This window comes from Brachycentrus maculatus, unplaced genomic scaffold (genome assembly GCF_059751285.1).
Source record: "Brachycentrus maculatus isolate JH-2025_06_01 unplaced genomic scaffold, ASM5975128v1 h1tg000257l, whole genome shotgun sequence".
Lineage (NCBI taxonomy): Eukaryota > Metazoa > Arthropoda > Insecta > Trichoptera > Brachycentridae > Brachycentrus > Brachycentrus maculatus.
In genome coordinates, this window is record NW_028281008.1 from 1,966,874 (window position 1) to 1,986,905 (window position 20,032).

General features: G+C 32.2%; 1 protein-coding gene and 2 long non-coding RNA genes across 5 annotated transcripts; 2 read left to right on the forward strand and 1 right to left on the reverse strand.

Annotated features, from left to right (window-relative positions):
* The first annotated feature begins 1,259 nt into the window (after positions 1-1,259).
* On the forward strand, positions 1,260-3,942 carry LOC148306055 (uncharacterized). Its single transcript, XR_015838062.1, has 3 exons — positions 1,260-1,295; positions 2,392-2,586; positions 3,720-3,942. It is a non-coding gene; the product is annotated as an uncharacterized LOC148306055 (long non-coding RNA).
* A 952-nt stretch (positions 3,943-4,894) lies between these two features.
* On the forward strand, positions 4,895-19,425 carry LOC148306056 (uncharacterized). 3 transcript variants are annotated; one of them, XM_088265682.1, is made up of 4 exons: positions 4,895-5,268; positions 5,643-5,785; positions 6,810-7,010; positions 7,154-7,377. In XM_088265682.1, exons 2-4 carry the CDS (start codon positions 5,764-5,766, stop codon positions 7,243-7,245), a joined length of 315 nt encoding a protein of 104 aa, XP_088121808.1. In that variant the 5' UTR covers positions 4,895-5,268; positions 5,643-5,763; the 3' UTR covers positions 7,246-7,377. The 3 variants fall into 3 exon arrangements, with proteins under 3 accessions (XP_088121808.1, XP_088121809.1, XP_088121807.1); XM_088265683.1 differs by lacking the exons at positions 4,895-5,268; positions 6,810-7,010; positions 7,154-7,377 and adding exons at positions 18,043-18,237; positions 18,833-19,425 and having other exon boundaries at positions 5,674-5,785; XM_088265681.1 differs by lacking the exons at positions 4,895-5,268; positions 5,643-5,785; positions 6,810-7,010; positions 7,154-7,377 and adding exons at positions 17,859-17,899; positions 18,043-18,237; positions 18,833-19,425.
* On the reverse strand, positions 8,851-15,706 carry LOC148306057 (uncharacterized). Its single transcript, XR_015838063.1, has 3 exons — positions 15,661-15,706; positions 12,286-12,480; positions 8,851-9,370 (listed from the first exon to the last, which is right to left on the reverse strand). It is a non-coding gene; the product is annotated as an uncharacterized LOC148306057 (long non-coding RNA).
* Positions 19,426-20,032: the final 607 nt, after the last annotated feature.

The following is a 20,032-nucleotide window of genomic DNA, read 5'->3' on the forward strand; positions in this document are numbered from 1 at the left end:
CTGTAGATCAATAAGTAAAATGGGAGATTTTTATAATCGTTACACATTTGGTGTTAAAAAAGACAAAAAGAAACACGAAAAGGTGTTAAAAAAGCTTTTTTGCATTATTTTGTTTTAATCGGCAAAAATCAATAACATTGTAAAATAAAACTCAAACGTTGTTATCACCTCTTTTATTTTTGATACTTTTTCCTACTTTTTGTTTATGAATTGTGACACTTTTTAATCCCGCTTACATTTACCTATATTTTATTTGTTTATTTTTTAAAAAAAATAACCCTCAATGCGTCTATTTAACATGCTTGTCTGCAGATAGGATAGTAAGGATAGGGAAGGTAAATGTGAAAAATACATCACAAACACCCAGACCAATTGAAAATAAATCTTTCTTCAATTCATTTTGCAATTGGCGGGGATCGAGCCCGCTACGCCAGTTTCGCAGTCGAGCGTCAATCCAACTACGCCACAGCGCCTGCCTGTTGAGACCTATTTATGAATATTTCCCATTTTTAAGTTTATAACATATCCATCCCTGAAAATGATAAGGTGCTAACCGACACCTTAACCGATCGCTGAAGACGAAGCGGAGTGGAGAAAGAAGTGCAGGGCTTCGCTACTAACCAGTACCGAATCAGTTTTGAATCTATAGGTGTTTTTTTTAGAGGTTTTATTTTTGAACTGGCAACATTGTTTCTACAGACTGTCAATTTTACAGTCGACAGTTGATTTGTAGTCACTACGTTTTGACATTTTACCATGAATAGAACGAATGACCATTATGTGCGTCGTAGGTACGGCGAATGAACCGAAAACAATATTCAGCTTGATACTCTTCTTCAACGAAAAATTTTGTTCACCGATGAGGCGCATTTTTTGTTAAATTGCTATGTCAATAAGGGTGAGTATAGAAAACACAGAAACCTTTTTTCGAGAAGCCCTTATGACGTGCTAATGGGCAGGTGAAATCATTGGCCCATATTTTTTTTAAGATGATACCGGCCAGAATGTTCCGTCAATGGAGAGCGCTAGAGAACCATGACCGTAACCTTCGTACCTCAGTTGAATGGCATTGATGTTACAGGGCTGTGGTTTCAACAAGATGGCGCAACATACCATACGACGGTGCCACCATAAATTTGAATTTGTATACCTCTAAAAAAACACTATATATGGAAGAGGAGAAGAATTGTTTGAGAATCTGCTGGCATTATGTAATTAATATCACAGAATATATAAACCAACAAAAAAAATGTATTCTCATATTCTTATCACAATGAAGGGGCTCTTTGCATTCGGTGAGTGTTATTTATTAATATTTTTACAAGTCTACTTAAATTACTCATATTAGGGTTGATGTAATTCATTAAAAAAGTATCAAAAATATTGTTAAAAGAAAAACATATCAAGAATGAGGTAAAAAATACGAATGAAGCATAATTATACGGAAGTAAAAATTGAACAGTATAAGAATAAAACTTAAAGCTGCGTTAATAAGATATGTTAATAAAGCGATGACGTGTCGGAAAGGAAAAGGGTAATATCATCAAACATAATCACAATGTTTGGTACCCATTTTAAACTAAACTGAGGAGAAAATATAAAAAATATTACAGTAAAAGCACAGTCAAATTAACTGTGGTGTACTGAAATCAGTTAAAGCAAATAAAAATCTATCAGCGAATGCTGAACTGGCAGTAAACAATGGAGTCATGGTACCCACCCTTATGTTTGGGAGCGAAGCATAGAATTAGCAAAATAAGGATGAAAGTAGACTGAATGCAACCGAAATGCGATCCCTCATACGAATGTGCGGTAAATAGATGAATGAGGCGAAGAATGTTCGCAAAGACAAAGTTGTATGGCGTTTTTATTCTCTCTGCCTTCTCCTGCGGAAAAGCGGCGTAATAGTTAATTAGTTAATCTGTATTTTAAAAATATTTAAGTTTTGTACGGTCATTCCTTGGTGGAACTGGATTTTATAGAATAAAATAAACATGTGTTTTTTTCCACATGAATTTTATTTGACCAGCAACCAGGTTCCGTCGTCACCGACAACATCAGACTGGTTTGTTGACATCATCACCAGTCTGATGATATTGATTACGAGGAAACCCGGTTGCTGGTCAAATAAAATGCATGTGGAAAAAACTACGTAGTTATTTGTTATTTTATTCTTTTATATTAAACCATATCCGCTCCCAATGTGGAGTCCAGAATCTGTATCCAGGTTTTTCTGACGGCTACCAGCTCCCTAGCATCCTCTGAAATCAAGTCCGACTCTCGAAGTTCAGACGAGAACTGCCGACGATTTGTCAGCAGTGATCGTCCTGGGCGGCATGAACCTTATGCCTTGATTTTATTATACCTATATATTAATTTTTTTCAATACAGGATTTCTGTTGGCTGCGTTATTCGCAGTTGGGGTGGATTCCTGCAGATTTAATTACGATCCTTGCGACTTCCCCTGCCCGCGGTGTTACGACCCCGTGTGTGCTATTAGGACCAGACCATCTGGAGCACCAGAGTGGAGAGTATTCATCCAGCCTTGTAATCTAGACAAGTATAACTGCAAGAACCCCAATAACGGTAAGTTCTTCTCCGCCTATTTATTCATTATTGAGGATTGTGACCCTTATTCAAGCTATAAGTCTTCTCCAGTTAGCCCTTGGCTGCACTGCACGTAGCGTTCCAACCCCCGATCTTACATTTACTGGATAAAAATTGTGAAGGACATTAGTACCGTACACCAAGCTAGAACAAAAAATGCCAAACTCTCTTCTAGTGGAACGGAAGATCAACTGACGACAGTCAACAGTCCGGCTTCTCCTGAGGAATTTTACGTGCTTTTTTCCCAGCAATGAGCCAATGCTGAGATGTTCCTGATTGGCCCACACTAAATTATCCCTCCTGTTCCCAACACAGATTAAAATAAAACATTTTTAAAAAGTTAGATATAATAAAATAAAACCCTTATCCGCACCCCAATGGTGCATAGGGCACTGCGTCATATAAACGCAGTGTTATCTTGATCGTTTACACATGAAGGAAAGGTGATCAGCCCTCTGCTTCAGGTACCAGTCCAGGGTAATATTGAATAAATATGACAGTGAAATCACTTATATTTATTTTACCCCCCTTGGGAATCGAACCCGGGACCTCTAGAACGGTAGCCGAGCGTGCTGATCATTACACTACGGAGGCGGAATTCCCATCTAAAAAAAAAAAAAAGCTCTACAACCACCGAGGTGCTTGCTGCTGTCTTAACTTGAGTGGTCTTCCTCTTCCTCTCTTTACCTCAAGGTTACCAATCACCACCAGTCAGTCCAGGCTATCCTCATTGCCACGCGCAACGTGTCTAAAGAACGGGGGAATCCATCGTATACAGACATTGGCTAGAGTCAATCCATCCAAGTGTAACTCTCGACGGATTAACTCTTTGGTGCGTCTATCTGTCCATGGAATTCGGAGCATCCAACATCACATTTCAGATGCGTCAATTTTCCTCTTTTCTGCCGCTTTTATGGTCCATGTTTCCAGAATATAATTTTTTTTTGTTTATACGAGTGCAATAACTTGCATACATTTTGGTTACATTTGAAATGAATTTCCTCAAAAATGCACTTAGGCTTGCGGCACAATTTGATAATGGTCAGTGCAAAACCAAATACATAAATCATTTTTTTTCTTTCTATTTTTTGAAACTTTAATTTTTTTTCTAGAATTCACATTCCTGTGGCTGGTGGAGGATTATCCAGACGCCAAATGTGGCTTTTAGTATAACCCTGCTCCATCTACAACTTAATAAAACACTGGCTTATAACATGATGTCATACTTGATATTATACAATAATGAATCTTTAAAATAATGTGTACAGATAATGTAATAAAATATTTATTTGTTTTGGAACAGTCAACTATTTTACAAATAAATTTAAGACAATATATTTGACTTGGTTATTTCCCTAAATTACTAACATTTAAGTTTTCTACTGATATTTCATGGTGAAATTGCATTTTATATATTAAAATAATCACTTTATATTTTTCTTCTTCTTTCTAACCCCAAAGCCTCATCCACACCCGATGGTGCATATGGTACTGCATCATATAATCGCAGTGTTTTTTTGATCATTAACACATGTAAGAAAGGTGATCACCCTTTCGCTTTTGATACCAGTCCTATTGATTAAAAATTAGAGTGAAAATATAACTTATGGTTATTTGAATCCCCCTCCATGGGAATCGAACCTAAAACCTTGTACTGACATGTATAAATTAAATACGTGAGATTTTCTCACATATTTAATTTATTTGATCAGTGACTGACATCGTGTGATGATGTCGGTACCGACGAAACACGGTCACTGGTCAAATAAATGAAAGTGGATAAAACTATGTGCGAATTTCCAAAAGTATTGATTATTTTATTTCATATTAAATTTACAATGTATTCTATCACACGTGAAATATACTCTCATGTTTAAAAAAATATAAAAGGGTAAGATAATCAAGCCCGCAACATAATTTTGTTTAAACCCAGATAACATTTAACGCAAATGTATTTTTTGTTAAAGCGTGTTAACAAAAAATAAGCTTTTCTTCGAAATAAATATATGAATTAGAAAAGAAAAGAGTTTTTGAAAGGCAAGGAGTTATAAAAATATGAAAATTAATCTCTATACTTATTAGAAATCATTTGGCATATATTTTTTTCAATTACAACGCCCAACACCTTTGTTGATTCAAAAATATGACATCAAATTATACAATTTCACGATTGTTGATACAGGTGAGGTAAATTATGAAATAATCAGTAATTATAATTTTTTTTGTAAATATGTAGCTAATAAATTACAAAATTGTGTATTTAACGAGTAAAAAAATATTGTTTTTCAGATATAATTTCTTAACTGGTTTTTAAACTTTATTTGATTATGCACATTAATATATCGTAGTCATACAGGAGAAAGTGACCAGGGGATTTTTTTATAAAAACAAGATTGTTGACTAATTGATGTCTTACTAGCTTGATATTGCTCTGAAAAACTAAGAAACGATTTTAAACCTAGAAGTATAATATATTGAATTGTTAAAAATGACTAACTGCATTGATGTTTATTTTCTTTATATTACTTAAGTAAAAGTGACTTAAATGGCCTTCCTGAAAATTTACGTTTTGTTAGTTGGTCATTTTCTTCTGTGCGACTACGATATACACCCACCGATTATTCCGACTATTTGGCATACCTGATCGTGCCAAGTTTTTTGGTATTTTTTGCTTTTTTTTCGAACTAAATTCGCCTCATAAATTTGTTTTACCATTCTTTCCTCAATCCTACGTTCCACATGTCCAAACCATCTCAACACACCTTTCTTGATTTTATCGAAATAATGATAATGCTTCTCTCTGGTTTGCATTCTTTCCTTATTACACCATTTGAACATCTATTATACGTCGTTTTGCCGCACATTCGTCTGAGCGATCGCATTTCGACCACTTTCTGCTTTCATCTTTCTTTTTTCAACTTCATCCTTCGCTTCCATACATAAGGGTTGGAAGCAGGACTCAAACGTGTACTGCCAGTTTAGCTTTCGCTGATAGGTTTTTATTTGCTATAACGGGCACCATTATATGATTTCAGGGCACCATTCACTTTCCTTTCAATATATTTTTCTAATTAATGTTTGGGAATCTTATTGAGATGTACAACATATAAGGAGGTATGAAAACCGCAAAAATTCATTTGCATATTTTTCTTTACAATGAAGGGACTTTTAACTTTCGGTAAGTGAAATATTTTTTTAATTTTGTTTTTATTTACAAAGATTTTTAAAAACAAGAAAAATGGCAAGCCCATTCTGTAAATATAAATATATATTACAAATGTATGTTCCAAAAAGATAAGTGTAAAATACGGTATGTTAGTAAAAAACATAAGTGGCCAAGAATATGGAAGTGTGGGTATTTACAGGGATTATGACCTGTTATAGGCTGGTGAAGTGATCACTTTACACACGTGCAATATTCAACATTTTATTTTTTGACATCTCATCAAAGATGAAGAAGAATATGGAAGTCTGGGCATTTACAGGGCTATAATATATATATAAAGATATCTATAGAACTTCCAAGAGAAGTAGTGTGGTTGTCAATCATGGGTAGAATTGGTAAACGTTACTCTGTGTAAAGTGTTCGTTTTTGTCCGCCTCCATAGTGTAATGGTCAGCACGCTCGGCTACCGTTCTGGAGATCCCGGGTTCGATTCCCAGGGGGGGGTCAAATAAATATAAGTGATGTTTTACTGTAATATTTATTCAATACTACCCTGGACTGGTATTTGAAGCGGAGGGCTGGTCACCTTTCCTTCATGTGTAAACGATCAAGATAACACTGCTTTTATTTGAAACAGTGCCCTATGCACCATTGGGGTGCGGATAAGGGTTAAATAATAATAACGATGGTCGTAAGCCCCGTAAATGCCCAGACATTCTTCTTCATCCATGTTGAGATGTCAAAAAAAATGTATAATTTTTAATTTGTAAAAATAATATCTTCTTCTAAAAATAACTCGATCATCTAATCGGCTGTCCAAATTGAAAAGGTACAGGTACAGTAAGGGACATTTTTTTGCAGTAGGTTTTTTTTTGCATTTATGGATTAAGTAGACTCTACTTACTCCAAAAATGCAAAAAAAAACCTACTACAAAAAAATGTCCGTTACTGTGTTTTAAATTTGGACAGCCATAATACACGATAAGCATTCTAAATTGACCCTTTATACTATTGATCTTTTTGATTTTTTAAACAGGGTTCCTGATTTTCACAGTTTTTTCGATTGGATCGTGCGTACACGAATGCCGACCCGATTGCAATGTTGAATGTAACATATGTAATCCAGTTTGCGCTATAATGTATGATAAAAATATTCCATACACCCATTACGAATACAAAGTCTTTGATAGTGATTGTGAGCTCTTCAGACATAACTGTTTCTTCTATCCTAAGTATCGTAAGTATCAATAATTTTAACCCTTTTTAATTGAAAAACCAAGATTTTATTGATATCTCAACATACGTGAAGCAGAATACGGATGTCTGGGCATTTACAGGACTTACAACCTCTTATATTGTTTTGTGAATGTGTCTTTTTAGAATATAACTTTCTTCGGTATGCAGACACTTGCGATATTGTAGTATCTACCCTCCGCAAAATGGGAATAGAGTCACAAACCATGATCGATTAACAAGATGACAACGTGACGACCTGGTTCATACAGGACATTCGGAAACAAAACAAAAAATGGTTGAATTACAAAGATGTAAGTTCATACACCTATCTTCAATTTAATAAATAAATTATGAAAAAAAAAAACAAATTGACTTGTTATTATTGATATTCAGAAATTTTTACCTTGTTAGGAAAATTCTATACTAAGAAACGATTTAGGTTAATCCTCATTTTTTTCTTTCTTCGGAATGTCATTAATTTGTTAAAAATATATACGTACACATAAATATAAACACAAATACATTTACATATACATAAACAAAGAATATTGAGGAGTTTAACAACTTTGTTTTAACCACTTTTTAAAACTATTGGTACACTTTAACCTACCGGTTTCGACAGCACCTTGTCATCATCAGGGTTTATTAAATTCTAAAACATTAAAAACATTTAAATACTCATTATTAATTACATTCCCCTACCAAAAACTTCCACACACTCCGTAAAAAATCCTATAAAATCTAATTTTAGAATTTTTTACGGAGTGTGTGGAAGTTTTTGGGAAGGGAATGTAATTAATTATGAGTATTTTAATGTTTTTAATGTTGTAGAATTGATTAAACCCTGATGATGACAAGGTTCTTGACGAAACCGGAAGGTTAAAGTGTACTAATAATACAAAAGCGGTTAAATCAAAGTTGTTTAACTTTATAAAGTTTATAAAATGTGTGACAAAGTATCTGCGAAAAATATTCAAAAAATATTGAAAAGACCTACCAAGCTTTACCTATCTTTTTTAACAAAATATACACGAAAAAAAAAGTAAAATATGAACAAATTATACAAATTTATAATTTTACTTCTTGACCGTTTATCCATTATCCTTTATTTTGCCTTTCCTCCATATTTTTGTTTGCCTTTTTACCTCCGCCGGCAACAAATTAAAATCGAAAGAACTATGTATGTATTGAAGTATTCTTCTCGTACTAGCATATTTATAGTTCACTCTTGGTACCATCAACCCTTCGCAGTGGATGAAGCGGGTATCACAGTCGTGTTTTCATAGTTTTAACAAGTTTGTCGCTTAACTATCTAATCTTACGCTTATCTAATTATTCCATGGGAGGGGGGGGGGGTTAATGGTTAGAATTGTGTTTACTGGGAACATAGACAATAATGATAATGTATTTTGAAAAGCATTATTATAAATCAATGTTGTATCAGATTTTTTTTTAATTTGTAATTTCAATTGAATTGTTGACCCTCCCTTAGTTATTATCCCACCCACCTCTAAATAACATTGAATATTTTTTCTTTCGATCGTTGGTTTTTTAATTAACTGTTGATGACAACATCTGTAGTTTTCGAAACTGGTGTAATGAAATAAAACTCATTAATTGATTCGGCAGTCACTTTGTGGTAAAATCTATCAATTTTTAATTAATGTTTTACTTAGTAAATACCACTATTTCTTAAAATCTAATGTGACACGTGTTTCGATGCATTCCGCAAAAATTGATGCAGAATGCATCGAAACACGTGTCATAGTAGATTTTAAGAAATAGTGGTATTTACTAAGTAAAACATTAGAATTAAAACAAAAGAAATAAAACTCAATAAGTGGTATTTTAGGTGTTTAATTTTTAAAATAATTAACATGTCATACCACAAAGTTAATGGAATAATGTAAGGATACCTTTTAGAAGAAATTAGAAAATAAAAACTCGTTGTGATTACATTAGGGATAAATATTAATAAGTACAATTTTTATATAAAAAAACTGTTTAATTTGTGGTATGGTAATATAACACTCTCTTTATTATTCATCTTTACTTTGTCTTATACCACCATAAAAAAATATTCTTTCGTTACTACCCGTTTCGGAATAATCATTCCATCATCCGGTCAAATGTGGACTAAAGTTGAAAAAATATTGTCTGCCATTTATATAAAACCAAAATAAATATACTGTTTTTATAAGTACAGTTTTAGAATGTTTTGTGTGAAATCAGAAGAGATATTTTTTTGTTTAATTACCGTCTTTCGGGTGGAAAAAATAACGAGTTGAGATTGGTCGTTCGATCTTGGATCCCTTACTTCTCAACGTTACTTGCATTCTCCATCATAAGCTTTAATGAATTCTGGAATTTCACAAAATAATAGGTTTAGTTTCAAACTGATTTAAAGATATGTATAGACATGACTAGATGTAGAAGGAGACTAGGAGCTAATGTAGCGTTTATTTATTTGTTTATAGCGCCGTTCTCGTCATAAATCACTTCAAGGGCGCTTTAAAATATACCTACAGTTATTTTATCATTTAAAATGACAAAAGTATATATTCATTCTTCATACAAATTTGTAAATTATACGAATAATGATAACACTGGCCAACAAAATAATAATAAAAATTGTTGCCGGAAATTTAACAACCGACTTCTAATGTTTTTTTCACCTGATTTCTTCTATCAGCTCTAGTTTTTAAGGTACATGTTAATAGATGCTTATTCTGATCCAAGCCAGAAATGAAGAAAAAATAAAAACCTTCAACGGCTAAAATAGAAATTTCCTACTAAAAATTAGAATTTAACTATCAAAATATATACGTGGAATTAAACCAGAATCAACCTGAACAATAAATACTAGATTAACACAAATTGGCCATCAAGAGATGTCATGATTCAAGGCAAACAAAACGAAATTAACCAAGCTTTGGTTATGAGAGAAAAAATATTAATTTCTCCTTTGCATATTAAGTTGAGGCTGATTTAGCTATTTATGAATGCTTTAAATCGAAAAAAAATGGTTTTCTATGGAATAGAATGGATTAGCATGGAAAAATTCAAAGCTAGAATATTTCATGGTCCTCAAAAACTTGTCGAAGATCTATAATTCACCACATCAATGAACGAGACTGAATCTTGGTGTTCATTGGTTCAAGTAGTACAATATCTTCTAGAGAATCATAAAGCAGAGAACTGCGTATAATTAGTGGAAACTATGCTTTCAAATTTTAAAATTCTCGGTTGTAACATGAGCATAAGAGTTCACTACCTCCACAGCCACCTAGATCGCTTTCCAGAAAACTTGGGTGATTTTAGTGAAGAACAGTGGTTAAAGATTTCATCAAGACTAAATAATAAACTATGCAAGATCGATATCAAGGATGATGGAATATCCATATGATGGCCGACTACTGTTGGAGCCTTCAGCAAAACTAGCCTACTAAACTCCATACTAGAAAGTCATAAAAAAGGAAAATTTTGTGATAAGTGACTAATGTATGTTAATTTTGCAATAAATGCTTAAATCTGTGTTTTGCTCTCAGTAAATACCCAAATTTATGTATTTATTTAAACTAGCAATAGTAATGGTTATAACCTGAAATGTGCGAAAATTGAAAATTTATATTTTTAATGTAGCATATCTCAAAAAATAGATCTGATTCTGACAATTCAGACAAATTCTGAGGGTTATTTCGGATTCTGCAGCCAAAATGTGTGTTGGCCTGTGAAATGTATTGTAAAATATGTTTATTGATATAAAAACATTTAATATTCGTTTAAAAATTTATAAAAATAATTTTTTATTTTATTTTAGCGACCCAACTAGCCACTTTTTGTGTCTTGTCGGTGGAGTTCTTTTTACATATATTTTTTACCATTTTTATCTATTTTAACATAATATATACTTAAACAAAAGGAAGAAGAAAAGTGAAAATAAAAACTATTCTACAATTTTCGCAGAATTAACTCTTGTTCACTTACTCACACCTTGTAATATTTTAGTTAGACGTCTTATCTCCGTCGGCAACGAATTAAAAATACTCGGAACTACACATATGTATGTATGTTGAAGTGTTCTACTCCCATAATTATTGTTTACTCGTGGGACCATTAAAATGCAGTATTATAATTTTTTAAACCCTTATCCGCACTCAATGATGCATAAGACACTGCATCATTTGAACGCGGTGTTATCTTAATCGTTAACACATGATGCAAAGTTGATCAGCCCTCCGCTTCAGGTACCAGTCCAGGGAAATATTGGATAAATATTAGAGTGAAAATGACTTATATTTACCTGACCGTCAAACCCGGGACTTTCAGTACGGTATAGTACGGAGCATTATACTTCGCAGTTTGTATTATCATACTTGTACATAAGTGTTTTTACCATAAACTCTTATAAATAAATTGTTACTTCTTAATCAACGGATTGTTACTAATTAATCATTGATATCATTGATATTTTTGGAAAAAGCAAAGCTCTAATAAAAAAAGAGGTTAGTAGAAAGTTGTCATACTCTGTTTACTCTCCACCAATAACCTAGATATGTTATGGGGGGGGGGGTGAACGGTGCATGACTATTTGTTTCTGTATATGTATAAGTATTTATATGTGTATGTATATACACCCCAGGACAAAAAAATTTACGAGTCCTCAAAAAAACTAAACTTGACGTATAATGAATTATTCTTGATATTTAATTAGTTTTTTTTTGTATTGTTTAACATATGTGATGACTACTCGTTACTTCAAGGTTAAAATGAAAGATCTTACTCATGAATTGTACTTAGAAATTGAAATAAGAAGATACTATTCATAATTTATGAAAATTTTTTTTTACCTGGGATCATAAAAAACGGTCATTACTTTTAGCATCAACCCAATATGTATGTGTGTATGCATACGTATGTATTTGTATGTATGTATGTATATTTATAAATATATTCTTATTTTTAAACTTCTTCCCTAGAAAAAAAATTCCTTTAACCACCCTCATTAATTCCTCTCCCTTCCTTCTCCTTCCTGCTAAATCTTTTATTTTATACCATGCCCTTTTTTTAATCTCTGAATGTTTTTTAATTGTTTTGTTACATAAATGTGGAATTGTTTAATTGTTTTTTTTTAATGTAACTATTTTTATTAATGTAATGTTATGTTTATAATTGTTAATGTAACTATTGTTTATTATATAATTTTTTATATGTAAGCTGTACAATTCCAGAACAAATAAAATAAAATAAAAATAAATTATATTTATAATACTTACTGGTATTAAACAAACAGTTGTACTGACGTAGCTCGCATGTATTTCCAAAGTTTAACAATTCTCCCGTTTCATTGGACCAACAGCAAATCGGCTCATAAATTTGGGGACAAAACATGCTGCATTTATTTATAGGCGGCCCCCTTGCCTTGATATTCTTGCCATTTCCAACCGCGAATAATGCAATCAGCAGGAAACCTTTTGCAAAAAAATATACTTACATTATATTATTTATTGATTCAGCATTAACTTTGTGGAATGACATGTTGATTATTTAAAAAATTCAACATTTGTTTAATACCACTTTAGTTTTATTTACATTACCTTACACACGACTAGTTTCGAAAACTACACATGTTTTCATTGTTGGGTAATATATCCAAAATGAAACATGGTTTTTTGGATTGAATTCTATATTTATTTATGTTTATGTTAATACGTGACGCGTTTCGTTTTCTTAGGACATTATAAAACACTAATAATGTTTTAAGAAGTGATTGATAATGTCCTAAGAAGACGAATACATAAATAAATGTATTTGTATTAACATATCGTAGTCATACAGTAGAAAGTGACCAAGTGCATTGTTTTACAAAAACGTGATCATTGACTATTTGATATCTTACTAGCTTAATATTACCGTGATAAAATCCCAAAGGATTTTAAACTTGGAAGTATAATATATTGACTTGTTAAAAATGACTAACAGCATTGATGTTTATTTTCTTGCCAAGCAAAAGTGACTTAAATGGCCCTCCTGAACATTTTACGTTTTGTTAGTTGGTCACTTTCTCCTGTATGACTACGATATACATAAATAAATGTAGAATTCAATCCAAAAAACCATGTTTTATTTTGGATTTATGACCCAACAATTACCCAATGGAATTGTACCAACTGTCTGCAGTTACAATAAAAAAGTTGTTTTCATTGACAAGTGGTTATAAAAATTAATAAGCAAAAAAAATGGTGTAAGAGTATTTAGAGGTATGTGGGGTAATAAATGGAGGGGGGGGTAAGAAACGGGATTTTTTCAAATGAGAATATAGATAATTATGGTGACGTATTTTGGAAAAGCATATTATTAATTAATGTTTTACTAGTATTGAAATATTCATGTATTCTACAGTTTTTCATGACTTGAGCTTTGTTATATGAGTGGTCGAAGATACCAACTATAGTTTTCGAAACAAGTCGTGTGTAATGAAGTATAAAAAATAAATGTCACAGTAGATTTTAAGAAATAGTGGTACTTACTAAGTTACACATTAATTAAAAATGAAATAAAACTCAATAAGTGGTATAACAAATGTTATAACACTGGCATTTGATTGGAGTAAAAAAAATTGAAAAAACAATTCGTGTGTAATGGGCACTTATAATTATCTATCTTAGCGACCACGGTATCCTGCACACTACCAGTGAACACATATGTATGTAGGTAGGTACTAAAGACTATGGCTTTGACAGAAAAAACGCAGAGAAACTCAAGTGCACACAGCAATCCATGGAAAGATCCATAATTGGTTTAAGTCTGATAATTTTTTTGTAATCTTACTTTCTTTCTGTTTCTTAAATAAAAAATTAAAGTACTAGGTAAATATTCAAAATAGAGGATATCATAGAGTGATCTTACCAGCTCGCAACCAACGCACTAAATTTAGCGAGCATGCAATTTGGCTTTGAATAATGCTAGAATGCTCTTCCACCAATGGTTAGAAATAGTGAGATGATCTTTAGAAAAAGACTAAAAACACATTTGTTTGCTAAATCATTTCCACCCTAATATTTTTCCCAATTCATTCATAGTGAAGCGCCCTTGAGGTATTTTTTTTTTACGAAAATGGCGCTATATAAGTTAACCAAATTTATTATTGTTATTATTATTATCGCGTAGTAAAACACGAATGACAATGGGCAGGACATATTGCGATAGTTTGAGGTAGTTTTTTTTACGAAAATGGCGCAATATAAATCATTCAAGATTATTATTATTATTATTGCAAGACAGAGCCCCACAAGATGGACCCCAAAAATTTTACCATGGAGATGTTGGGAGAATAAAATGGGTGTCGGAAGACGACAAAAGAGATGGTCCAATGACATCGTCGCTGTGGGGGGTCGAAACTAGTTGCAAGCAGCAACCGACTGGAGGAAATGAAAAGAAGGGGAAGAGGCCTTTATCCAGCAGTGGAGGACAGAGGGCTGATGAAGAAGAGACCACGGCTTAAACTGAATTCCTTTAATTTTCGTGAAACTTTGCACGCATGAGTATATAAACTTATAAACACACACAATTACGTTTTAAATATTGAAAGCATTAACTATGTGGATCATATTGATGTATTATTTTGAGAAATAAAAATACTTTGTGTTCTGATCCACTCACATTTTTATTAACCAACTAGTTTCGGCAACAACCTGTTGCCCTCTTCAGGGTTTAAATAATAAATTGAAGTAATAAATTAAGTAATAAATAAAGTAATAAATTAAAGTAATAAATTAAACCCTGAAGAGGGCAACAGGTTGTTGCCGAAACTAGTTAGTTAATAAAATGTGAGTGGATCAGAAAACAAAGTATTTTTATTTCTCGAAATAATATACACAATTACGTTTATTATATAAAATGTCAGACTTTTCTACAGCATAGAATTATTGGTTAGGGTAAAATAAGCAATGAATTATTAAATAGTGTTATTATCTACCAAAAATCTACATACCTTGAAATTAATACTTATAGTTCCTAGATGGGCTCCCACAGAGGAAATATTTAACAAATTACAAGTTACAATCTAATAACTATATTCTAAAACAATTCTTTAATATTTATTAAAGAACTACTCTCACATAACACAAGAAATCACATCTTAGCAGAGCACCTAAATCACAACTTACACACTTTATGGAAACGTACATAGAACTGCAAGATCCAAAACACAGAAATACATGAAACAAACTGTAACTCATACCTCTTTTGGTCAAAAGAATCTTGATCCAATAAACTTGTATTATCTGCTTCCACTATCTCTGAAGTCATTACAAGTTGAAAATTCTTATAAAATAGGTATTCATAATTGGATAATGGAATTGGGTAGATTTGAAATAGATCGAATTAATCGGACAAGTCGTGTTTGATTGCGAGTGAAATAAAAATAAATAAATGTCAACACGATCATCTTTCTGTATCATTTTCCTCGGAATACTTCTACACAATCCCACACATATTATTTTTTTAAGAGTGATATTGTACTTGCGTATGAATAATTTATAAATATAAAGAATGTTTAATTTAAATAAAGTTACTTTTAAATTATAAAATGGAAGATCACAAAGTTAGTGATTCAAATATAAATTATAAAAGAATATAGTTTGTCTTACAGAAAAGTAGTCGCTTCATTGTGATTTGTACAGTAATACAACTCATAAAATATGCAAATGTACTCGTATGTATTTATAGATGTTCACATATGTTTATTTAATTTCTACAAGTTCTCAAACATTCTGGTTATTACCTACGTACTTTGGTTTTTACTTTAAAAAAATATATATATTTTTGTGACCTGCGCCATCAAAAGGTTAGGTTAGGAGTCGGCATGTATGTTTGAGAAGATGCATGAACGCGGAAGAGGCAAAGAATGTTTGCAAAGACAGAGTGGTGTGGCGCTCTATTCTCTCTGCCTACCCCTGCGGGGAAGCGGCGTGATGGTTAGTAAGTTAGTTAGACCTGCGCCGTGGCGTAGTTGGGTAAACGCTGGACTACGAAACTGGCGTCGCAGGTTCGATTACCGCCGATTCCAAAATAAAATGAAGAAATATTTATTTTCCATTGGTCTGGGTGTTTCTTATGAAATTTTCACATCTAACTTCCCTTTCCTTACTATCCTACCTCTTAAATAGAGGTTTGGGGGGTTATTAAAAAATAAAATAATGAAGGTAGTTGTACGTAAAATCTGAGTAAGACAATATCACAATATTTTCAGGGTGTACAAATTTTTGTTCACAAATTCCGGGTTAAGCTCCACTTAGATGTTATTCATAAAAAAATTCTTTTTATGAATATCTTTTTCTTATTCTTCTAGGTGTAGGCCTTGTGGCCTATTTTTAAGTGGGATTAGCCTCCTGCGATGTTGACTCCCAGCTAGCGATCCATCTCTTTCGTGTTCTGCCCGTTAGTCGTCTACCTTGGGGTTGGCCGTACAGTGCAATGTGGGGGAGTCTGGATGGTTTCATTCTCCTCACATGCGCCTGCGATTGTATCCTTCGTTGCCTTCCCCACCTTAAGACTAAGAGTATGGTGTTCTCTCGGACACCTATGTATCAACAAAGATAAAGTAGAATATGGAAGTCTGTGCATTCGCAGGGCTACCTGTCATAGTTTGGTTTAAGTGATCAATTAAAACATGCATAACATTCACCATTCACCATTATGATTGATAATCACATTACATAAATTTCGTTACTACGAATCCCTCGATCATTGAAACTAGCCTATGACAGCCCTGCAAATTTCTGCCGTTTGGGGGAAACGTATAAGTTTTTTTCTTTGTTTGTTGGATATATCAATTAACATATCTCGATTGAGTCATTGATTTGGCAGTCGGTTAGTCCATTTATATCCATTTTAAACATCATATACTTCTCAGATCATGGTCTATCACCTCTATCTTCCCGGGAAAGAACACTTTCCATTCCTCGCCATATCACATCATTATTCAGTTATTCCTTCTCTGTCCAAGCGGCCAGACTATGAAATGAAATACTTCTCCTTGTAAAAGATGCACTTTTTCTGATTTACTTTTAAGAAACGTCTGAGACATAACTATAAATCATAAGAATCCTAACTATCCATCACACCCCATCCCTCTTACCTCAACTTCCTTATCTAAACTCCTTTTTTAACCTGCCTTCCTTAATACCATCAATTCGTAATTTTCATAAATCGTAGTCGTACACGAGAAAGTGACCAACTAACAAAATATAAATAGTTCAGTTGGGCCATTTAAGTCACTTTTGTTTGGCAACAAAATAAACTTCAATGCAGTTTGTCATTTTTAACAAGTCAATATATTATACTTTCAAGTTTAAAATCGCTTTGGGATTTTTTCAGGGCAATATTAAGCTAGTAAGATATCAAATAGTGAGTGGTTGAAAATGAACTCGGTCACTTTCTCCTGTACGACTACGAAATATTTTATAAAATCTGTAGTACTTGCTTAATTAATACAACAGCAATTAGTTATCAATGTTTTTTTAATGTTCAAGCACTGTCTACTTTCTGATTTCAAACGGCTTTATGAGCTATCAAACGTTTTGACCAATATAACTAGTCTGTTTTTGGTTTGTTGGAAGATACAGCTATTTAGCAATGAGCTTTCTAATGTACATATTTATTTTCAGTACATTAAGTTTACATAAATAAATATATGGCTTTAAGAATGGTGAAAAACATATTTTATTTTCTCGTGTAATCACAAAATATCAGTTTTAAAATCGCTTAGTAATTACAGTTAGGGAACGTGTTACTCGACAAACATCTAATATTCGTACTATATAACCAGAATGAATTTAATAAGTGTAACATTTATTTTTAACACAATGAAGGAACTGCTTATTTTTTGTAAGTTATATTGTAGAATAGGCTGACGTAAAGTGTAGTTAATTTTTATAGTTTTTTTCTTATTTAGGATGTTACGCATGGTTTAAAATAGTATTTATTTTTTATTTTTAAATCTTATATTTATTTGTATTTTTTTTAAACAGGTGTCTTGGTGACCGCAATGTTGGTTGGGAGCAATGGACAAGTCCCTCCGTATCCTCTGCATCCCATAAAATATTGTAAGGGGCCATACGATCCAGTATGCGCTTTCTCCCAACTTATTCCATATCCATACTCATATCAGACCTTTGATAGTATGTGCGACCTCAATGTATACAACAGCAAGTATCCGGAAGATGGTAAGTATGAGTATTGGATAGCCCGCAGCTTAATTTTCTTTAAACCTTGGTAACATTTAACGTAATCATAGATTTTCACATTATTTATTAATTTGGCATTAACTTTGTGAAATAACATGATCTTTTAAATAAAAATAATAAAACACTTTCATAAAAATAAGCTTTTAATGTAAACACGACTTGTTTTGGGAACTACAGATGTTCTTAAAAAATTAAACACTTGTATAATACCTCGTAATGAGTTTTATTTCATTACAAACGACTAGTTTCGAAAACTACATATGTTTTCATCTACAGGTAAAAAGTAAAAGTAAAACATGAAAACATATATAGTTTTCGAAACTAGTCGTGTGTAATGAAGTAAAACGAATTAAGTGGTACTGTACAAGTGTTTTTTTTATTATTTTTATTTTTATCATGTCATATCACAAAGTTAATACCAAATCAATAAATAATACAGATGTTCTCATTAACACGTGAAATTCATTTTTTTTTGTATAAATAAAAACAAGAAACACATGATATTTTTCTCAATATTGTACTTCTTGCATGTAATTGTATATTAATTTTAATTTTCTTATAATATTTTTTACAGGATATAAATATTCGTATAAAGGAGTGTGCAGCAATATAATTGTAGGCATACCTAAAAAAAAGCTTAAAATAGTATTCCCATTGTAAGTGTGACTTTGCTAGGTTTTTGATGCAGATTTTTTAATTAAAATTTTACTTGGTAAAGACCAATATTTCTGTAACTTAAATCTTGGATAAATGTGGAAACACGTGTCATAACAGGTTTTACAAAAGAGCGGTATTTACTTGCTACAATTAAAATTAAAAATGGATGAGTGTCATCACAAATTGAGTGCCGAATCAATTAAAAAAATGTCATGGGAGCAAGATTCCAAGATTCAACTCAATTTCTATTATCTCTTCTCCGTCTTAATCCTCATTGCTGAGGGTTGTGACCCTTGCAGAAGCAATGACTCTTCTCCATTATATTTCTATTATATTTCATGTCAATTAATACCACAGGAGTGAATGATCATTTGTATGATTAACGTTCTAATATTGATTTGTCTTATGTTTTTTAATAGGTTACAACTTTTTATTATTTATTGATTCAGCATTAACTTTGTAGAATGACATGTTGATTTTTTTTTCAAATTAAACACTTGTAATAAACCACTCCATGAGTTTTATTTTTATACACGACTAGTTTCGAAAACTTCGAAAATCACAAAATAATTTATTTGCTTAGTTGTTTGACCATTGACAGACATCAAATAACAAATGAAACATAACAGCCTTACTGCTGTTATCATCAGCTAATTATACATACGTATTTTCTCAACTGAAAACTTGTATTTGTATTTTAAATTAGTTATGAAATGAAAATGAAATATATTTACTTAAGTCAATTTAAAAACGTGGTAGGTACTTTATTTCAACATCTCAACATAGACGAAGAAGAATATGGAAGCATTTAAATTCACGGAAGCCATATATGGTTAATTTGAGAGACCCTTTTACTAAGATGTACGCAAGATCCTAATCGGATTATTTTACATCCTGGGAGAGTTAAAATTTGAGTAGTTATTTTTATTCACTCGGGTGGGTCCAGATTTGTGAGGGTTTTGGATACACCTAAAAATTTTGTGAAAATGGTACTAAAATATTCTGATAATTTATTCATAATCCCTTAGGATTTGTTAGGGCTTTGAACCTAGGACCTTCAGCGTGGTAGCTTAGCGTGCTAACTACTACACTATGGAGGTGTATAAATACCGAATTA

What these genes read in the sequence shown, in the direction of transcription:
- LOC148306056 (XM_088265682.1), top strand. Translation starts at nt 5,764, where the DNA reads ATGAAGGGACTTTTAACTTTCG. An exon ending in GAAGGGACTTTTAACTTTCG is followed by an intron (nt 5,786 to 6,809) that starts GTAAGTGAAATA and finishes TTTTTTAAACAG; the next exon opens with GGTTCCTGATTTTCACAGTT. An exon ending in TTTCTTCTATCCTAAGTATC is followed by an intron (nt 7,011 to 7,153) that starts GTAAGTATCAAT and finishes GTGTCTTTTTAG; the next exon opens with AATATAACTTTCTTCGGTAT.